The 15,653-nt window shown below is 55.0% G+C and overlaps 1 protein-coding gene and 1 pseudogene across 1 annotated transcript; both read right to left on the reverse strand.

Moving 5' to 3' along the window:
• Positions 1–6,709: 6,709 nt before the first annotated feature.
• On the reverse strand, positions 6,710–7,642 carry LOC135894928 (olfactory receptor 5C1-like). Its single transcript, XM_065422982.1, has one exon. The coding sequence runs from the start codon at positions 7,640–7,642 to the stop codon at positions 6,710–6,712; it is 933 nt and encodes a 310-aa protein (XP_065279054.1).
• Positions 7,643–12,708: 5,066 nt separating this feature from the next.
• On the reverse strand, positions 12,709–14,216 carry LOC135894929 (syntaxin-binding protein 2-like; annotated as a pseudogene).
• Positions 14,217–15,653: the final 1,437 nt, after the last annotated feature.

Consider the following 15,653-nt stretch of genomic DNA (forward strand, 5'->3'; position numbering starts at 1 on the left):
CTATGAAAGCAGTGTGCTAGGTGTAAGGAGTTTGACAGGCCTCTTGGGAGTTAACTGTGAACTCTTGGTAGTTGGCATTGAGAGGTTCTTTAGAGTTACTTAAGTAAAGTTTTCATTTTAACAACATCTCTTGTTCCCTGTCTCTTTAGCTGGAGAGTTTTTCTTAGAAAGAAACTCCCCCTTTCTGACTGTCTCTTGGGTAATAATTTGCCAATATTTAAGAGGGAGGGGGGTTAACCATAGGAACAGCTTGCCGAGGGGCGTGGTGACTTCTCCATCACTTGGAGTCCATCACATTGAGACTGGAAGTCTCTTTCTAAGAGAGAAACTCTTCACGCCGCAGCTCTTGGCTGGATGTAGGAAGGGCTCCGGGTGTCAGGCCTGGAGCGTGCAGGACGTGAGGCGAGATGGGTCAGAACTGTCCCCTTCTGAGTGTAGAACGTGTGACCGTTGCCTCGGTTCATCGTGGGTCTCCATCGCCCTTGCAGCCCATTCCCAACTGAGCATTCCATTTCATGGCTCAAATCTCCTCTCTGCAGGGACCTCGGAGCCATGAAGCGGGGGAACCAGACCAGCGTCTCCGGGTTCATGCTGCTGGGTCTCTCAGACCGGCCGGAGCTTTGACACCTCCTCTTCCTCTCCATGTGCCTCCTGACACTGCTGGGGAACCTGCGCATTGCCCTGCTGATCCGCTCTGACTCCTTGTGACGTTATGAGTGTAATATAATATCTCATTGAAAGGTGACACAGGGCCAGAAAGGATTAATTAACTCTCAGACTGACCTGATCCATGGCCGAACTTTAAAGACTTGTTAGGAAGATCTGTAAATGAATAGAACTTTGAAATGCAGCCCGCATTGTTAGAGATAGAAGGGTAGATGTTTGCTCAGGTCTTGTGATGTAAGCAAACAAGTCTTGTCTATTACTATTACCCTTATGTTCTTATGTTCATGGCTTTGATTCAAAGATCAAAAAAGGAGTATTAACATTTAGGAAGACACTTGAGTGAAATCGTATTATTGTCTATATGTCTCTTTGAAGGTTGTGGTAACCTGTATCTGAACTGTTTAATGGATAAATTATCCTGTGCTAATTGCCAGGAAGTTTGGGAGACAGCAAGTTAAGCCTATTGTTTTCTCAGGCCAAGAGGCTGTTGAAAATGTATAAAAACCCTGGGACATGATCCTTCTTCATCTCAGATCTGCTTTGGGTTTCAAGAAGGGGAAACCATAAACCATAAGAATTGAGATCCCCAGTCACTGATTGGCGTCACCCTGAATATGGACATTGAACTATAACCTATGGACTATTTCTAAAAGAACTTTTGGCAACTACAAACTCACCATCTCTGCTCTGTATCTGGACCTCAAGAAATTGAACTCAAGTCTGTATGTATATTGATCTTTCAACTAACTCTCTCTCTCTTTTTTAATAAATTTTAGTTTAGTTAATAAGAATTGGCTATAAGCGTGTATTTTGGGTAAGATCTAATTTATCATTTGACCTGGGTCTGGGGCTTGGTCCTTTGGGATCAGGAGAACCTTTTTTCTTTTACTGGGGTATTGGTTTTCATAACCATTCGTCCCCATAACGAATGGCCCTGGTGGTGATACTGGGAAATTGGAACGTCTAAGGGAATTGTTTGTGCGACTTATGGTTAGCAAGTGTGGTAAAACCAAAGTCCTCTCTGTTCGGCTGGTTTGGTGCCTTAATAATAAAGGACACCCAGCCTTTGGCTGTGACTGCCCCACTCTAAGCAATTTGTCCTGCTGGCCTCCATGTGGTCGTCTGCTGAGCTACGCTGCGCTCATGAGCTGTGACCAGTGCTGGTACCTGGTGGGTGTCTCCTGGCTGATCGCCATCCTCCACTCCCTGCTCATGGCCCATCTGTCCTTCTGCGCCTCCTGGGAGGTTCCTCACTTCTGTGACATCCAGGAGCTGCTGGCACTCTCCCGCTCCGACACCTCCATGCAGCACCTGCTGATCCTCACCAAAGGCGCCTGCATGAGCCTCACCCCTTTGGCCTGTATCCTGCTCTCCTATGCCTGCATTATCACAGCCATACTCAGGGTCCTGTATTCCCAGGGCAAGCACAAAGCCTTTTCCATCTGCAGTTCCCACCGGGCCACAGTCACCGAACAAGCCCGGAGTTCGGTAGCTGCCATTGTGTGCCAGGACATTGGCCACGGGATGAGCCCCGCGTTCGGTAGCCACCGTTGTGTGCCAGGACGTTGGCCGCGGGACGAGCCCCGCGTTCGGTAGCCGCCGTTGTGTGCCAGGACGTTGGCCACGGGACGAGCCCCGCGTTCGGTAGCCGCCGTTGTGTGTCAGGACGTTGGCCGTGGGACGAGCCCCGCGTTCGGTAGCCGCCGTTGTGTGCCAGGACGTTGGACGCGGGACGAGCCCCGCGTTCGGTAGCCGCCATTGTGTGCCAGGACGTTGGACGCGGGACGAGCCCCGCGTTCGGTAGCTGCTGTTGTGTGTCAGGACATTGGACGCGGGACGAGCCCCGCGTTCGGTAGCTGCCGTTGTGTGTCAGGACGTGAGGTGCGGGACAGGAGGAGCCAGCGAAGATTCAGGCCAAGGATCCTGCTCTGGCCCAAGCAGTGCCATGCTCTGAGGCTGGGAACGGGCTGATCTTCATCCCTGTCAGTGAGTTTCCTTGGTGTTGAATTGCGGCGTCATTAATCATGGCGGCCATTTTGTCCCCAGTAAACCCAGTGATTCTCCCCTCTCCCAGGCTGCTTTCTCAGGGACAGGGGTGGGAGCGACACCCGCGGGGAAGAACCCATTTCCCACAATTGATGAATGAATGAGGTTTAAACGGCAGGCCCCAGGGGACGATTGTGCTCCATTGTCCTGTCGAAGGGGGAATCCCCTCCCCCTAAATGACCCCTAAATCCCCCCCGCCTGCTCCAATGGAGCCAGGACAGACAGGTCCCATCAGCCCCACTCCCACCACACACGGAGGGGTGGATGTGCCCCCTGGTCAGGGCTGCGCAGCTCCCCCTGAGGGGCTGTTGGGGGTGGGGGAGGGGCCTGGTCAGAGGCCATAACTGCCACTTTGGAAGGTCCCATTCTCCCTGGGCGGAGGGGCCTGGCCAACTGCCATAACTGCCACTTTGGAAGGTTCCATTCTCATTTTGGCTGGCACCATCGGTACTGCAAAAATTGTAATTATTCCCCCCAGAGACCAAGGAAAATGTATTAAATTTGAGCTGTGGATATTCCCCCTCCCCCCCATAGTGAAATCGTTCATCCTGGTCATTGTGAACTTTGGTGCTTTTATCTTCCCTGGAAGGAACCATTTTGATGGGGGGGGAGTTCTTTTAATATCGGGGGGAGGCCATTGGATTTATTTTCTCTGCCAGGAAATTTACAATAAAAGCCCCCTCCCCTCACATGATTGTCTCCTTTTAGATCTGGGGGGTTAAAAATCCCAAATCCGGAGGCCTAGAGTGGTAGTTGCTTGTTACTCTCCCCTGCAGATAGAGAGGGGGAGGGGGAGTAAATCCAGCCCCTTGTGGCAGGGGAGGGGGAGTAAATCCAGCCCCATGTGGTGCGGGAGGGGGAGTAAATCCAGCCCCATGTGGCGCGGGAATGACTCCCACAAGATCAAGCTACGTGTGTCCATGAAGCGAGGTAGCTCATCGAAAACATGCCACCTATAGGGTTGTACATTTTGGTTGGCAGTATTCCTGGAGATTTCATCACATGACATCATCTTTAATTAAAGATCCATCTTTAATTAGTGGAGACTCCGGGGCAATCCTGGAGTGTTGGCCATCCTCACCACCTGCTGTTAACGTAGATACCAAAGCCAGAAGAGCCCATTGGGATCATCCAATCTGAACCAACCCATAGATCCCAGACCCTAGGACAGCCCTGGATTCTTTGGAGTTGGGAGAGTTTCGAGATCATCCATCGATTCCACACTGGGATCATCTACTGGGACCCCCCCGTCACAGGCCAGAGAAAGGTCCCGAGACAATTCCTAGAGCAGATCTCCTACAGAAACACCCCAGCTTGATTGAAAAATTGTGAGGGGTGGAAAATCCACCATGACCCTTGGTCAATTGTCCCGATGGTTAATTCCCCTCATCGTTAAAAATGTACCTCTTATTTCCTGTCTGAACATGTCTAGCTTCACCGTCCAGCCATTGGATCGGGTTAGACCTTCCTCTGCTAGAGTGAAGAGCCTGTTAGTAAATATTTATCCCCCATGTTGGTACTTATAGACTGTGGTCGCACCAGGGCCAATTACAGGGGAACTAGACCCAATCTCCAGTTACTCCAGAGTCCCCTGTTTATCCATCTAACATAGGAATACACGGCACAGGCACATCCGGCCCCACCCAGGTGTCCTTGTGTTCCTGTCTCCAACTCATCCCCTGGTGTGTTCATTACTGATAATGAAGCCACACCGCTCTGGGCATCGTTAGGCGCTGGTGCCCTCGGGGATGGGAGCTGGGGATGGAGGCGGAGCGGCTGCTGAGTTGCGGTGGCAGTTTGTGGTAATTAACAGGACGTTTGTCCCATGATATCTCCAAGGGGGCGCATTCAGAGATTCAGCCCTGGGTGCGAGCCCAGAGTGTTAGGATATAGATAGGCCTGTCCGTAAAGGCCTATACTTTAAGAATTTAGGTCTAGGTTTATCATTTAGCTAGTTCTAGAGGTATAAAAGAAAAAATCCAAATCACTGTCTGCCTGAATAGGGCCTTTTCTCACTGTGACAGTCTGAGGCCTTTGGCTACGCAGCAGAGGCAGCCATAAGCTGGGAAGTGTATGGTCCCATCCTTACAGTCCACTAGTCACATTGAAATAAGGTGCTATGGGGCCGTTAGGAATACAGTCCTGTCCTGATAATGCCCATCACCTCCAGAGAAAGGGAAGAGCCTAGAAGATTTAAAGAAAACGTAGTTTGATAACGTCCTGTCTGGCAAGAACTCACTTATCCATAGCAGGGGTGTGAAATCCTCATTTCTTTGTTGTTCTATCACTGTAGTCTCCACTGCAGAACTGGAATTAATTTGCAAAATGGACACCATTAAATTAGGCTTGAATAAAGACTGGGAGTGGATGAGTCATTACACAAACTAAACTATTTCCCCATGCTAATTTCCCCCCACTGTTACTCACACCTTCTTGTCAACTGTTGGAAATGGGCCATCCTGATTATCACTACAAAAGTTTTTTTCTCCTGCTGATAATAGCCCACCTTAATCAATTAGTCTCATTAGAGTTGGTATGGCAACACCCATTTTTTCATGTTCTCTGTATATATATCTTCCTACTGTATTTTCCACTACATGCATCCGATGAAGTGGGCTTTAGCCCACGAAAGCTTATGCCCAAATAAATTTGTTAGTCTCTAAGGTGCCACAAGTACTCCTCGTTCTTTTCACTTCCCTATTGTTTGTCTGTATAATCTCTGTCTGGTTCTGTGATTGTTTCTGTCTGCAATTTTGTTGGGTGTAAACCAATTAAGGTGGTGGGATATAATTGGTTAGATAATCATGTTACAATATGTTAGGATTGGTTAGTTAAATTTCAGTAAAATGATTGGTTAAGGTATGGCTAAGCAGAACGCAAGTTTTACTAGATAGTCTGCAGTCAATCAGGAAGTAAGGAGGGAATGGGAACAGGGAATGGGGAGGGGGAATTGGAATCATGTTTTGCTAAGAGGGTGGATGGGAACAGGGACACAGGCCAGGCTCTGTGGTGTCAGAGCTGGGAAGGGGGACACTGAGGAAGGAAACTGGAATCATTGCTTGCTGGAAGTTCACCCCAATAAACATTGAATTGTTTGCACCTTCAGACTTCGGGTATTGTTGCTCTGTTCATGCGAGAAGGACCCGGGAAGTAAGCGGGTGAAGGAATAAGCCCTTTAACAGCCCAGAGCTCTGTGAGATGCTTGGAGTCATTTAGGACCCCCCGATTATGGTGCACAGAGGTTAGGGTGCAATCCCAGATCCCTGTGTCCAATTCCAGGGGGACTCGCCCCTCAGCGATGTGTGGAGGAGAACAGCTGATTCCAAAGGATTAGGAGAAGGTGAGGCTGGGCCGTGTCCCGTCCAGAGCCCCCTTCTAGGGACCGAGCGTTTAAGGGGCCGTGAAGTGCAGAGACAGGACGGGGCCACTGGCTGCAGCACTCTTTGCCTGAGGATGTTGCCAGGGCCAGGGTTCAAAAAGGAACTAGATCAGTTCGTGGAGGATAGGTCCATCATAGCCAGGCTGGGCAGGGATGGTGTCCCGAGTCTCTGTTTGCCAGAGGCTGGGAATGGGCGACAGGGGATGGATCACTTGATGATTCCCTGTTCTGTTCATTCCCTCTGGGGCACCTGGCATGGGCCACTGTCGGAAAACAGGATACTGGGCTAGATGGACCTTTGGTCTGACCCTGTCTGGCCACTCTTATGTTCTTATGTACTTAGACCTGGGCTACTCTAAGAAGTTGGTCGACCCAGCAATGTCGCTCCAGGATGTGAAAAAGCCACACCCCGGAGAGATGTGTACGCAGCACTGGGTTGATGGAAGAAATACTCCGTAAGACCTAGCTACCGCCTCCTTGGGAGGTGCATTACCTTCGCCCACCCATCGGAGTAGGTTGCGTCTACACTGAAGCACTACACCAATGCCGTGGCAGACCTTAAGCAGCCATCTTGACCCATCTCCCCTTCCCTTGGCCACCCCTCCTCCAGCCCCTTCCTCAGCCCCCCCAGATGCGGCGCCCGCCCAGGAGCCACATGGCCAGGGCCGCCTTGACGTCGGCGTTGCGCAGGCTGTAGATGGCGGGGTTGAGGGTGGGGATGACGAAGGTATAGAAGGCAGCGGCCATCTTGTCGGCCTGGGGAGCGTAGCTGCCTTCAGGTCGCAGGTACATGAAGATGAGGGTCCCGTAGAGGACGGCCACAGCTGCCAGGTGGGAGCTGCAGGTGGAGGCAGCCCGGCGCAAGCCCGCCCGCCCCACGGCCCCGAGGATGAGCCCGTAGGAGGCCAGGATGGCCAGCAGGGTGACGCTCTGGATGGCTCCACAGATGGCCAGCAGCAGGGCCTGGTTGAGGCTGGTGTCGGCGCAGGCCAGCTCCAGCACAGGTGGGATGTCACAGAAGAAGCTGTTGACGGCGCGGCCACGGCAGAAGGGAAGGCGGAAGGCCAGGCCGGAGTGTACAGCCCCGCTGGCCGCCCCGGCCGCATAGGAGCCCAGCACCAGCCCACGGCAGAGGCGGGGCGGCACGGCGGCCTGGTAGTGCAGCGGGCGGCAGACGGCGGCGTAGCGGTCGTAGGCCATGATGGCCAGCAGGCAACATTCGGCGTCCGCAGCAGCGGCAAAGAGGAACATCTGGAGGGCGCAGGCCGGGCCGGGGAGGGCGACCTGGCCGGCCAGCAGACCCCACAGCATGATGGGGCCCACGGCACAGCAGGAGCAGAGGTCCAGCAGCGCCAAGTGGCTGAGGAAGTAGTACATGGGGGTGTGGAGGGAGCGCTCGACCCAGATCAGAACCGCCAGGCCCAGGTTCCCCGCCAGGCCCAGCAGAAAGATGGGCAGCGCGAGCGAGAAGAGGAGCAGACTTAGGTCTCGACGGGAGGGGAAGCCCACAAGGAGGAAGTCGGTAACCTCTGTCCGGTTTGGCCCGGCCATGGGGGGGCACGGATCTGTGGGGAGAGAGCGTGGGTGAGAGCCTGCCCCTCTGCCAGTGCCCTCAGCCCAGGCTGGGGCTGGCACTGCCTTCTCCTAGTGTCAAGGGTCTGGTGTTCGGGAAGGGCTGGTCTGGTGCAGAGATGCAGCCACCTCTGGAGCGAGGCAGCTGGGGAACAGCCGCACATAACGCCACACAACAGTTTAGACTATGAAGCAAAGAATAAGCCAACATCCACACACATCTTTAGGGACGTTAGCAAGCGAAAGACGTTGGTGAGGAAAGCGGGGTTCACGGGGTTCCTTTTGGAAAGAAGGGGCGGTGATTTAAATCTGCAGGCGCTACTGAGCTGGGGGGAGCGATGCCTGGGGCAGGGGGATGACAGAGGGACCCGGAGACAGCGTGGCAATGTGATGTGGGCAGACAGCAGGTCGGGCACTTGGGACTCCTGGGTTCTATTCGCAGCTCCACTACTGACCAGCTGGGTTACGCTGGGCAAGTTACTGCCCAGCTCTAGGGCTCTGCTTCCCCCGGTGCATTCAGACTGGGAGCTCTCGAGGGCAGAGCCAGACTCTCCCTGTGTGTCTGGGCAGCGCCTGGCACGACAGGGGGCCCTGATCTCGGTCGGGGTCTGGGCAGCACCCGGCACAAGGGGGGGGCCTGATCTCGGCAGCGCTCAGTGTCAGCCTCCCCACTGCGATTTCATCTGCAGCCTCCTACCGGGACCATAATAAACATCCTAATGAAGATGGGACGGGGACACCTCGACAGGGTTGGTGGCTGAGAGCCCCAAGGGCTGGGTGCGATGATCGGTGGTTGCATATTTGGGGCAGAGAAGAGAGGGGGACGGTCCAGACAGCTTTGGGAAGCCCGCCCTCCTGCTCTGAACACTGATCCCTCCATCCCAGATGGAACTGCGCATGAGGCCGGGGGTTTGGGGAGGAGCCCCAGGCCTGGGAAAGGAGGGAAGACCTAGCAGGAGGGGCCGTGGCTGAGAGGTACCGAGGGGGACGGGGTAACCAGATCGGGGGGATCCTCCGAGCAGGGCAGGGATTAGAAAGGGGGACACTGAAGAGAAGGAAGGAAAATTGCCTCCCGCTGAGAGATAGAGGGACTGGGATGGGCTGGGAGCCCTTTATGGGCAAAGCATGGAGGGATTCACCCCTGAGAACCCAGAAGTCCTGGCTTCCAGCCCCACCCCGCTCTAACCCACCAGATCCCACTTCCTGCCCAGAGATGAGGAAAGAATCCAGGAGTCCTGGCCCCCAGCCCCACCTGCTCTAACCCACTGGACCCCACTCCCCTCCCCTCCCCAAGCCAGGGAGAGAACCCAGGAGTCCTGGCTCCCAGCCCCCCCTGCTCTAACCACCAGACCCCACTCGCCTCCCAGAGCTGGGGAGAGAACGCAGGAGTCCTGGCTCCCAGCCCCCCTGCTCTAACCCACCAGAACCCACTCCCCTCCCGGAGCCCGGGACAGAACCCAGGAGTCCTGGCTCCCAGCCCCCCCATGCTCTAACCACTAGCCCCCACTCCCCTCCCAGAGCCGGGGAGAGAACCCAGGAGTCCTGGCTCCCAGCCCCCCCTGCTCTGATCCACCAGCCCCCGCTCCCCTCCCAGAGCTGGGGAGAGAACCCAGGAGTCCTGGCTCCCAGCCCCCCCTGCTCTAACCCACCAGAACCCACTCCCCTCCCAGAGCTGGGGACAGAACCCAGGCATACTGGCTCCCACTGACTGTGGCTGGATAGCCCCCTAACCAGAGGTGGTCTCAGCCAGGAAGGAGGTGATGGGGGTCAGTGCAGAGGGGGTGTCCCTACCCAGGAAAGGCCCCGTGTCCCGTCCCTGCCCCACGGCACCCGCCCTACCTGGGCAGCGGCAGGGTCTGCGTCTCTCTCGGTGCTGGTGCCCGCTGCTTTCCACCCGGGCGGCGCTGGGGCTTTTATGGCCCCTTTCCCCAGCATCCACGAGTCCTCCCCTGGCACCGACTCCCAGGGCTCCTGCCTGAGCCAATCTCCACCGTGACAGCCGGGCCCCGCAGATGGAGGGGCTGGGCGCTCGTCACCCCCGGCTCCTGCCCGCAGGGAGTCAGACGCAGCTGGCTAATCGCACGGGAAATTGGCGCCCGGGGCGGGGGGGCTGCTGGGCCACAGCTACACACACACACACACACACACACACACACACACACACACACACACACCATGGAGTGCTCCCAGTAACCCGCATTAGAGCAGGGCCAGCCTCGGAGCTTCTGCCCTGCTGCCAGTCCCTGCGTGGCACCGAGGGCTGGTCCCTTTGCACCTAGTGCGGTATGAGGGAGATGCCATCACTTCCATGGCTGGGTGCCTGGGCTTCGTTAGACCCCAATCCCTTCAGAGAGCTGAGGAAAGAACCCAGGAGTCCTGGCTCCTAGCCCCCCCAGCTCCCAGCCCCCCGTTCTCACCCACCAGACCCCACTCCCCTCCCAGAGCCAAGGAGAGAACCCAGGAGTCCTGGCTCCCAGCCCCTCTGCTCTAACCACTGGACCCCACTGCCCTCCCTGAGAACTGTCGAGAACCCAGGAGTCCTGGCTCCCAGCCCCCTCAACTCTGACCCCTCCCCAAGCTGGGTTCTCACTTAGGGGATTATTTCTCCAGTCTCAGAGGGGCCCCGATAACAGCTGCATTGAGCCCCATTGCCTTGTGCATGCGTGAGGAGGTACTGGAAACCCAGCCTGCCCTAGACACCGGAGTGTGGATTTACCCGGCCGATCAGCTGGATGCCCGGCGGAGAGAAAGAAACGTACATTCACAGCCCTTGAGTGCCATGGGGAGCAGGCGGGGAGACATTGTCCAGCCTCCAGGAATCCTTCCTGGCTCTTGAGGCAGAGACAATGGACTTTGGGGGATACACAAGGAGCAAAATGACCCTCCTTGATCGATGTAGGGGCCGGCACCCTCTGGGCCTGTTCAGTCCCCCGGCCTGGAGGGCTGGGGTTGCCGGGAACTTGACGTAAGGCAGAAAATTGGTTGGGGTAAGATAGAGAGACACGGTGGGACTGACGCAGCTCCAGCAACGCCACGTACAACAGTCGGCAAAGCTAGACAATGGGGGACCGATGCGACTGCAACAACACTTCATACAACAACCAGAAAACATAGACAAAGTGAGGCTGACATGGCTCCAATTCTGCTGTATACAATCGGCAAAGAAAGAAGGTGCAACTGACATGGCTCCAACAACACTACCTACAACAATCGGCAAAGATAGATAAGATGGAATGGACACATCTCCAACAACACCGCCTTAAACACTCAGCAAAGTAGCCCCGTGCGACAATGTCGTGTCCATCACTAGAAAAGTGCGGTTTGGTGCCTTTTCCTCTGGCTCCGCAAAACTTAAACTCGGCTCTTCGTTGCCATGCTCAGCGTTGGATTTGCTAGAACCTGGCTCCATGCTGGGGCGTTGGAGTCGGGCGCGAGGCTCAGCTGAGCAAACAGGCTGGGGCGGGACGGGACACAGCCCAGGGACGGCTCTGGGGTTGCCGGGGGCGGGGGGTCACCCGGAAGGCAAGGGAAAGGCCAGCGGCGTCTCTGGGGGGTTGCCGGTGAGGCGGACAGGCCAGCATGGCAGGGAACTGATTTCCAGCCATGCTCGCTCTTGTGGAGGCAGAGGGCGAGGTGGCTGCTTGTGACCCTGGGCGCCCTGACAAGAACATCTCAGTGCTGGAAGTGCTCAGAACGGAAGTGGGGGGCCCCCCATTACCCCCACAGCAGCCCATCCCCCTGCCCAGCAGTTAGTTCTGCCTCCCAGCCCTGAAATGAAGCCTGGACCCCACTAATTCTGCCCCCTCCAGTACCCCATCAATTGTGTCCCCCAACAATTCTACTATTTCAAGCCCCCCACCAATTCTGCCCCCAGCAGCCCCCAACCAGCTGGGGGTGGAGGCGGAGTGGCTGACGGGCTGAGGTGGGAGTTTGTGGTAATTAACAGGACGTTTGTCCCACAAGCTCTCCAAGCCGGGCATTGTCCAGGGGACGGAGTTCGGAGATTCGCCCCCGGGTGCAAGCCCAGAGCTCTGCGAGATGCTTAGAGCCGTTATGCGCCTCCCAATTATGGTGCCCAGAGGTTGGGGTGCAATCCCCAGATCGCTGGGTCCAATTCTAGGGGGACTCCCCCCCTCCAGCGATGTGTGGAGGAGCCCATCCCATCCCAAAGGGTTAGGAGAAGGTGCGGACGGGCCGTGTCCCATCCAGAGCCCCCTTCCGAGGGGCCGAGTGTGTAAGGGGCCGTGAAGTGCAGAGACAGGACGGGGCTACTGGCCGTTAGGGTCTCACATTGTCACTGACGGACTGAGAACAACCCTCGTTGTCTCCAGGAACGGCTGTTGGATTTTGGACTGGATGGGAGCTGGCATCCCCTATGGGAGGAAGGCCCCCTGTCCCAAGAGCTAGGCATCTAGACAGAGGATTCTCTGGACCAGCTCCAAGCGCCAACCAGCAGTGGCTGATCTCCGGTGCTTCAGAGGAAGGCAGGGGAAAAAAGAGATTAGAAATATAGAATCATAGAAACGTTGGGCTGGAAAGGACCTCGAGACGTCATCAAGTCCAGCCCCCGGTGCCGTGGCAGGACCAAATAAACCTAGACCATCCCTGACAGGTGTTTCTCCGACCTCTTCTTAGAAACCGCCAATGACCAGAGATCCCACAACCTCCCTTGGAAGCCGGTTCCGGAGTTTAACTACCCTCAGAGTTAAAAAGTTTTTCCTAACCTCGAACCTAATCCCCCCCCGGCTGCAGATCAAACCCTTTACTTCTTGTCCTGCCTTCAGCAAACGCGGAGAACAACTGATTCCCCGGTCTCATTATAACAGTCTGGAACAAATGTGGAGACTGTTCTTCTTTTCTCAGGACTAAACATGTCCTGAGTTTTTAACCATTCCTCCTAGGTCAGGTTTTCGAAACCTTTCCTCCTTCCTGTCTCTCGCCTCTGGACTCTCTCCAGTTTGACCACATCTGTCTTGAAGTGCAGTGCCCAGAACAGGACCATTTGATCTAGAATCAGAAATACAAGGGTTGATGAACATGGAGGTTTAAGACTGATAGTTGCGCTGGAGGCACAAAAGGGGGGAGTGTGGAAATGGAAAAAGGAATAAAGGGAATTTGGACGCAGACATCTCAGACATGGACACCCCACCCAGCACAGGCACAGGCCCGTCCGGTACTCGGACGCTGGCTTGTTCAAAGGGCCACAGCTTCTTGTCCAGTTTGTCCTCAATGATGTCCTCCATGACATCATTGAGCATGGGGGTCCAGCGGGAGAGCTGGTAGGTGGACTCCAGCCGCACCTTCCTCTCGGGTCACAGCTGCCCGCTCCCAGGCGTGAGAGAGATGCCCAGGAACTGCATGTTGTGGACGATGTTGCCCTGCTGCTGGATGTTGGCATACTGGATCAGTCTGATGAGGTTCCCCACGCCTATACCGTTCTTCAGGAAGATGTAGAGCAGGATGATGTGGATCTTGTCGTAGGCCTGCATGCTGGGATCCAGCAGGATGGGCACGATGATCTTCATGGGGTCCTTGATCATCTCCCCGGCCACGTCCGTCCCCATGGACAGCTTCTCCACTGTCCCTTTGAAGCGCCGCATGCAGTGCTCGGCCAGGTTCAGGTGCGTGGAGTACCTGGTCAGCTCTTTCTGGTACTGTGGCATCTTCTTCAGGATCTGGGACAGGTCCTCGATGTTGGCCTTGTCCATGGTCAGCCTCTTACTCTCACCGAAGGTGCGCAGCAGCTCGGTCACCTTCTTGGAGACGTCAGCGATGTGCAGGTGGCGTAACTGCACCTAGCGTTCGTCGTCTTCGTCCAGCCGCGCCACTTTCTCCCGCGAGTCGCTGATGCCCGTCGTCTTGTACTTGTAGGTGCCGTTCTCGATGCTGAGTAGGTCGTAGGCCATGGCCTGGTAGGTGAGCTCGTGCAGCAGTGCGGACACCAGGTCGAAGCTCCGATCCACCATCAGCAGCTGGGAGTGGGCTTTGTGCGCCAGGTGGAAGTTATCTTCATGGTCCTTCCTGTAGAGGATGGCTGGATACTCCTTCAGGGTTACACACAATGTGGCAATCTGCTCTGTCAGCATCTCCATCTGCTTGTTCTTTTCCAAAAAGCAGTAGGGGCTGAACCAGTTGTGGAAGGTCTATGGCCCGTCCAGGGAGTACACCTGACTCTCGAAGGGCAGGAAGGCCACGTTGATCTCCCTGAGGGTTTTGATGGCCTTGGTGATCCGTGACTTCCTCAGCTCGTTGAACAGAGGCTCAGGACAGGTGTTGATGAAGAAGATGTGAGTCGCCTTGTAGGTGAAGTGGGGGTGCCCTGGAAGTCATTGATCAGAGCCTGCACCGACTTCTCCACAGGGCTGAGCAGGAAGATGGCCTCCAGGCTGGGGCTTGGCTCCCGGCGCTTATTAATATCTTCCACGAGCGTGATGCCTTCGTCCACGATGTCGGACATCGTGCAGCACGACGAGAGGATGCGCATGCTGGGGTGGTCCATGATCAACACCTTCCATTCTCCTTCCTTCTTCACGCTGCGAATGACACCGCAGAGGATCTCTGGGTTAACTGTGCTCCAATAATAAGACCAGTGGCCTTTTCCAGTTGCTCTAATTTCTCATCATGTTGTTGGCCTTTGTAAATGTTCCAAATTGCTGCTGCACTATTGGCACCATCCCATAGGGATCACTAAGGTGTAAAGGCCTTGGCCACTGGGTTTCATAAGAGTATATGGTATTGTCTGTATTAGGGTGTGTTACAGGGGTGGTAGTGGTAGTGAGGATAATGGCGGGGGCAGTGGTCGTGGCAGCAAGGCGTCTTTGGTATTCGTCATCTGAAAGCCAATTAGGGAGGGCTATACATGCTGAAGGTACTTGTCCGAAAGCACAGAGCCCAGTCCCCGGAATAAACCCAAACCACCACTCAATACCACAGTCCCAAGCGCGGTTCCCACAAGTTCCTCCCTGCCAGGTTACGATACTCCGTCTCTTCCACCAGGGCCAATTCTTAATGTCTTTGTAGTCAAGAATCCCTGGACTTTGGCGGTTTCAGCGGAACGAACATACCTTCTTCTTCTTCTTTCCTGGAACAGTCGTGGTTCAGCATCATACAGAGCAGAGGTTACCAGCACGTCACCCTGTAATAACTGGGTTTCTCCAGCAGATGGTGAATGTATGGTGGTTCTGTTAGTGGACAAAGGAGAGGTTACCAGCACTTCATCTTGTCCTTTTCTCCTGCCGTCCAGAAGGAGGAAAAGAAGTACCAGAAGGAGGGACAGGCTGATCAGCAGGAAGAGGTGGAGGGGCCTTCTTTCAGTGAGACGCATAGGTCCAGGCAGTCAGTCCTTGGCACTTAACAGCGATGTTGGCAGTTAGCAGAACTTGGTAAGGGCCTTTCCAGTGTGGAGCCAGAGTGGTCTTTCGCTGATGGACCTTTATGTAGACCCAGTCTCCTGGTTCTAACGAATGACAGGGTTGCTTAGGATCTTTGGGTAGCGCTTCTTTTACCTGTGAATAAAGAGACCTAATACATTTCATTAGTGCCTGGCAGTAATTAAGCATTGTATCGTCCATCAAATGAATGTCCATCCGGGCAAGGGCCAGTGGAGGCGCAGCCGGTAGTCACAACGGGTGCCCTGTCAGGATCTCATGTGGGCTACGTCCAGTCTTTCAGTTGGGAGTGGCCCTCATGCTCATCAATGCTAATTGCAAGGCATTTGGCCATTTTAAGTTTGTTTCTGCACAAATCTTGGCCTGTTTGTTTTGTTTTTCAGAATCCCATTCTGACGTTTCCCTGTCCCGGCAGACTGCGTGTGGTGGGGACAGTGGAGGTTGTGTTGGATCTGCAAGGCTGCACATAACTCCTTTACAATCTGTCCAGTAAAATGAGTACCGCGATCACTGTTGATACTCACAGGTATGCCAAACCTTGGAATGAAATCCTTAAGCAAAATTTTCACAACAGACTTGGCGTCTGCCCTTCTGCAGGGGAA

Source organism: Emys orbicularis (assembly GCF_028017835.1).
Source record: "Emys orbicularis isolate rEmyOrb1 chromosome 21 unlocalized genomic scaffold, rEmyOrb1.hap1 SUPER_21_unloc_1, whole genome shotgun sequence".
Classification (NCBI taxonomy): Eukaryota; Metazoa; Chordata; order Testudines; family Emydidae; genus Emys; species Emys orbicularis.

What these genes read in the sequence shown, in the direction of transcription:
- LOC135894928 (XM_065422982.1), bottom strand. Translation starts at nt 7,642, where the DNA reads ATGGCCGGGCCAAACCGGACAGAGGTTACCGACTTCCTCCTTGTGGGC.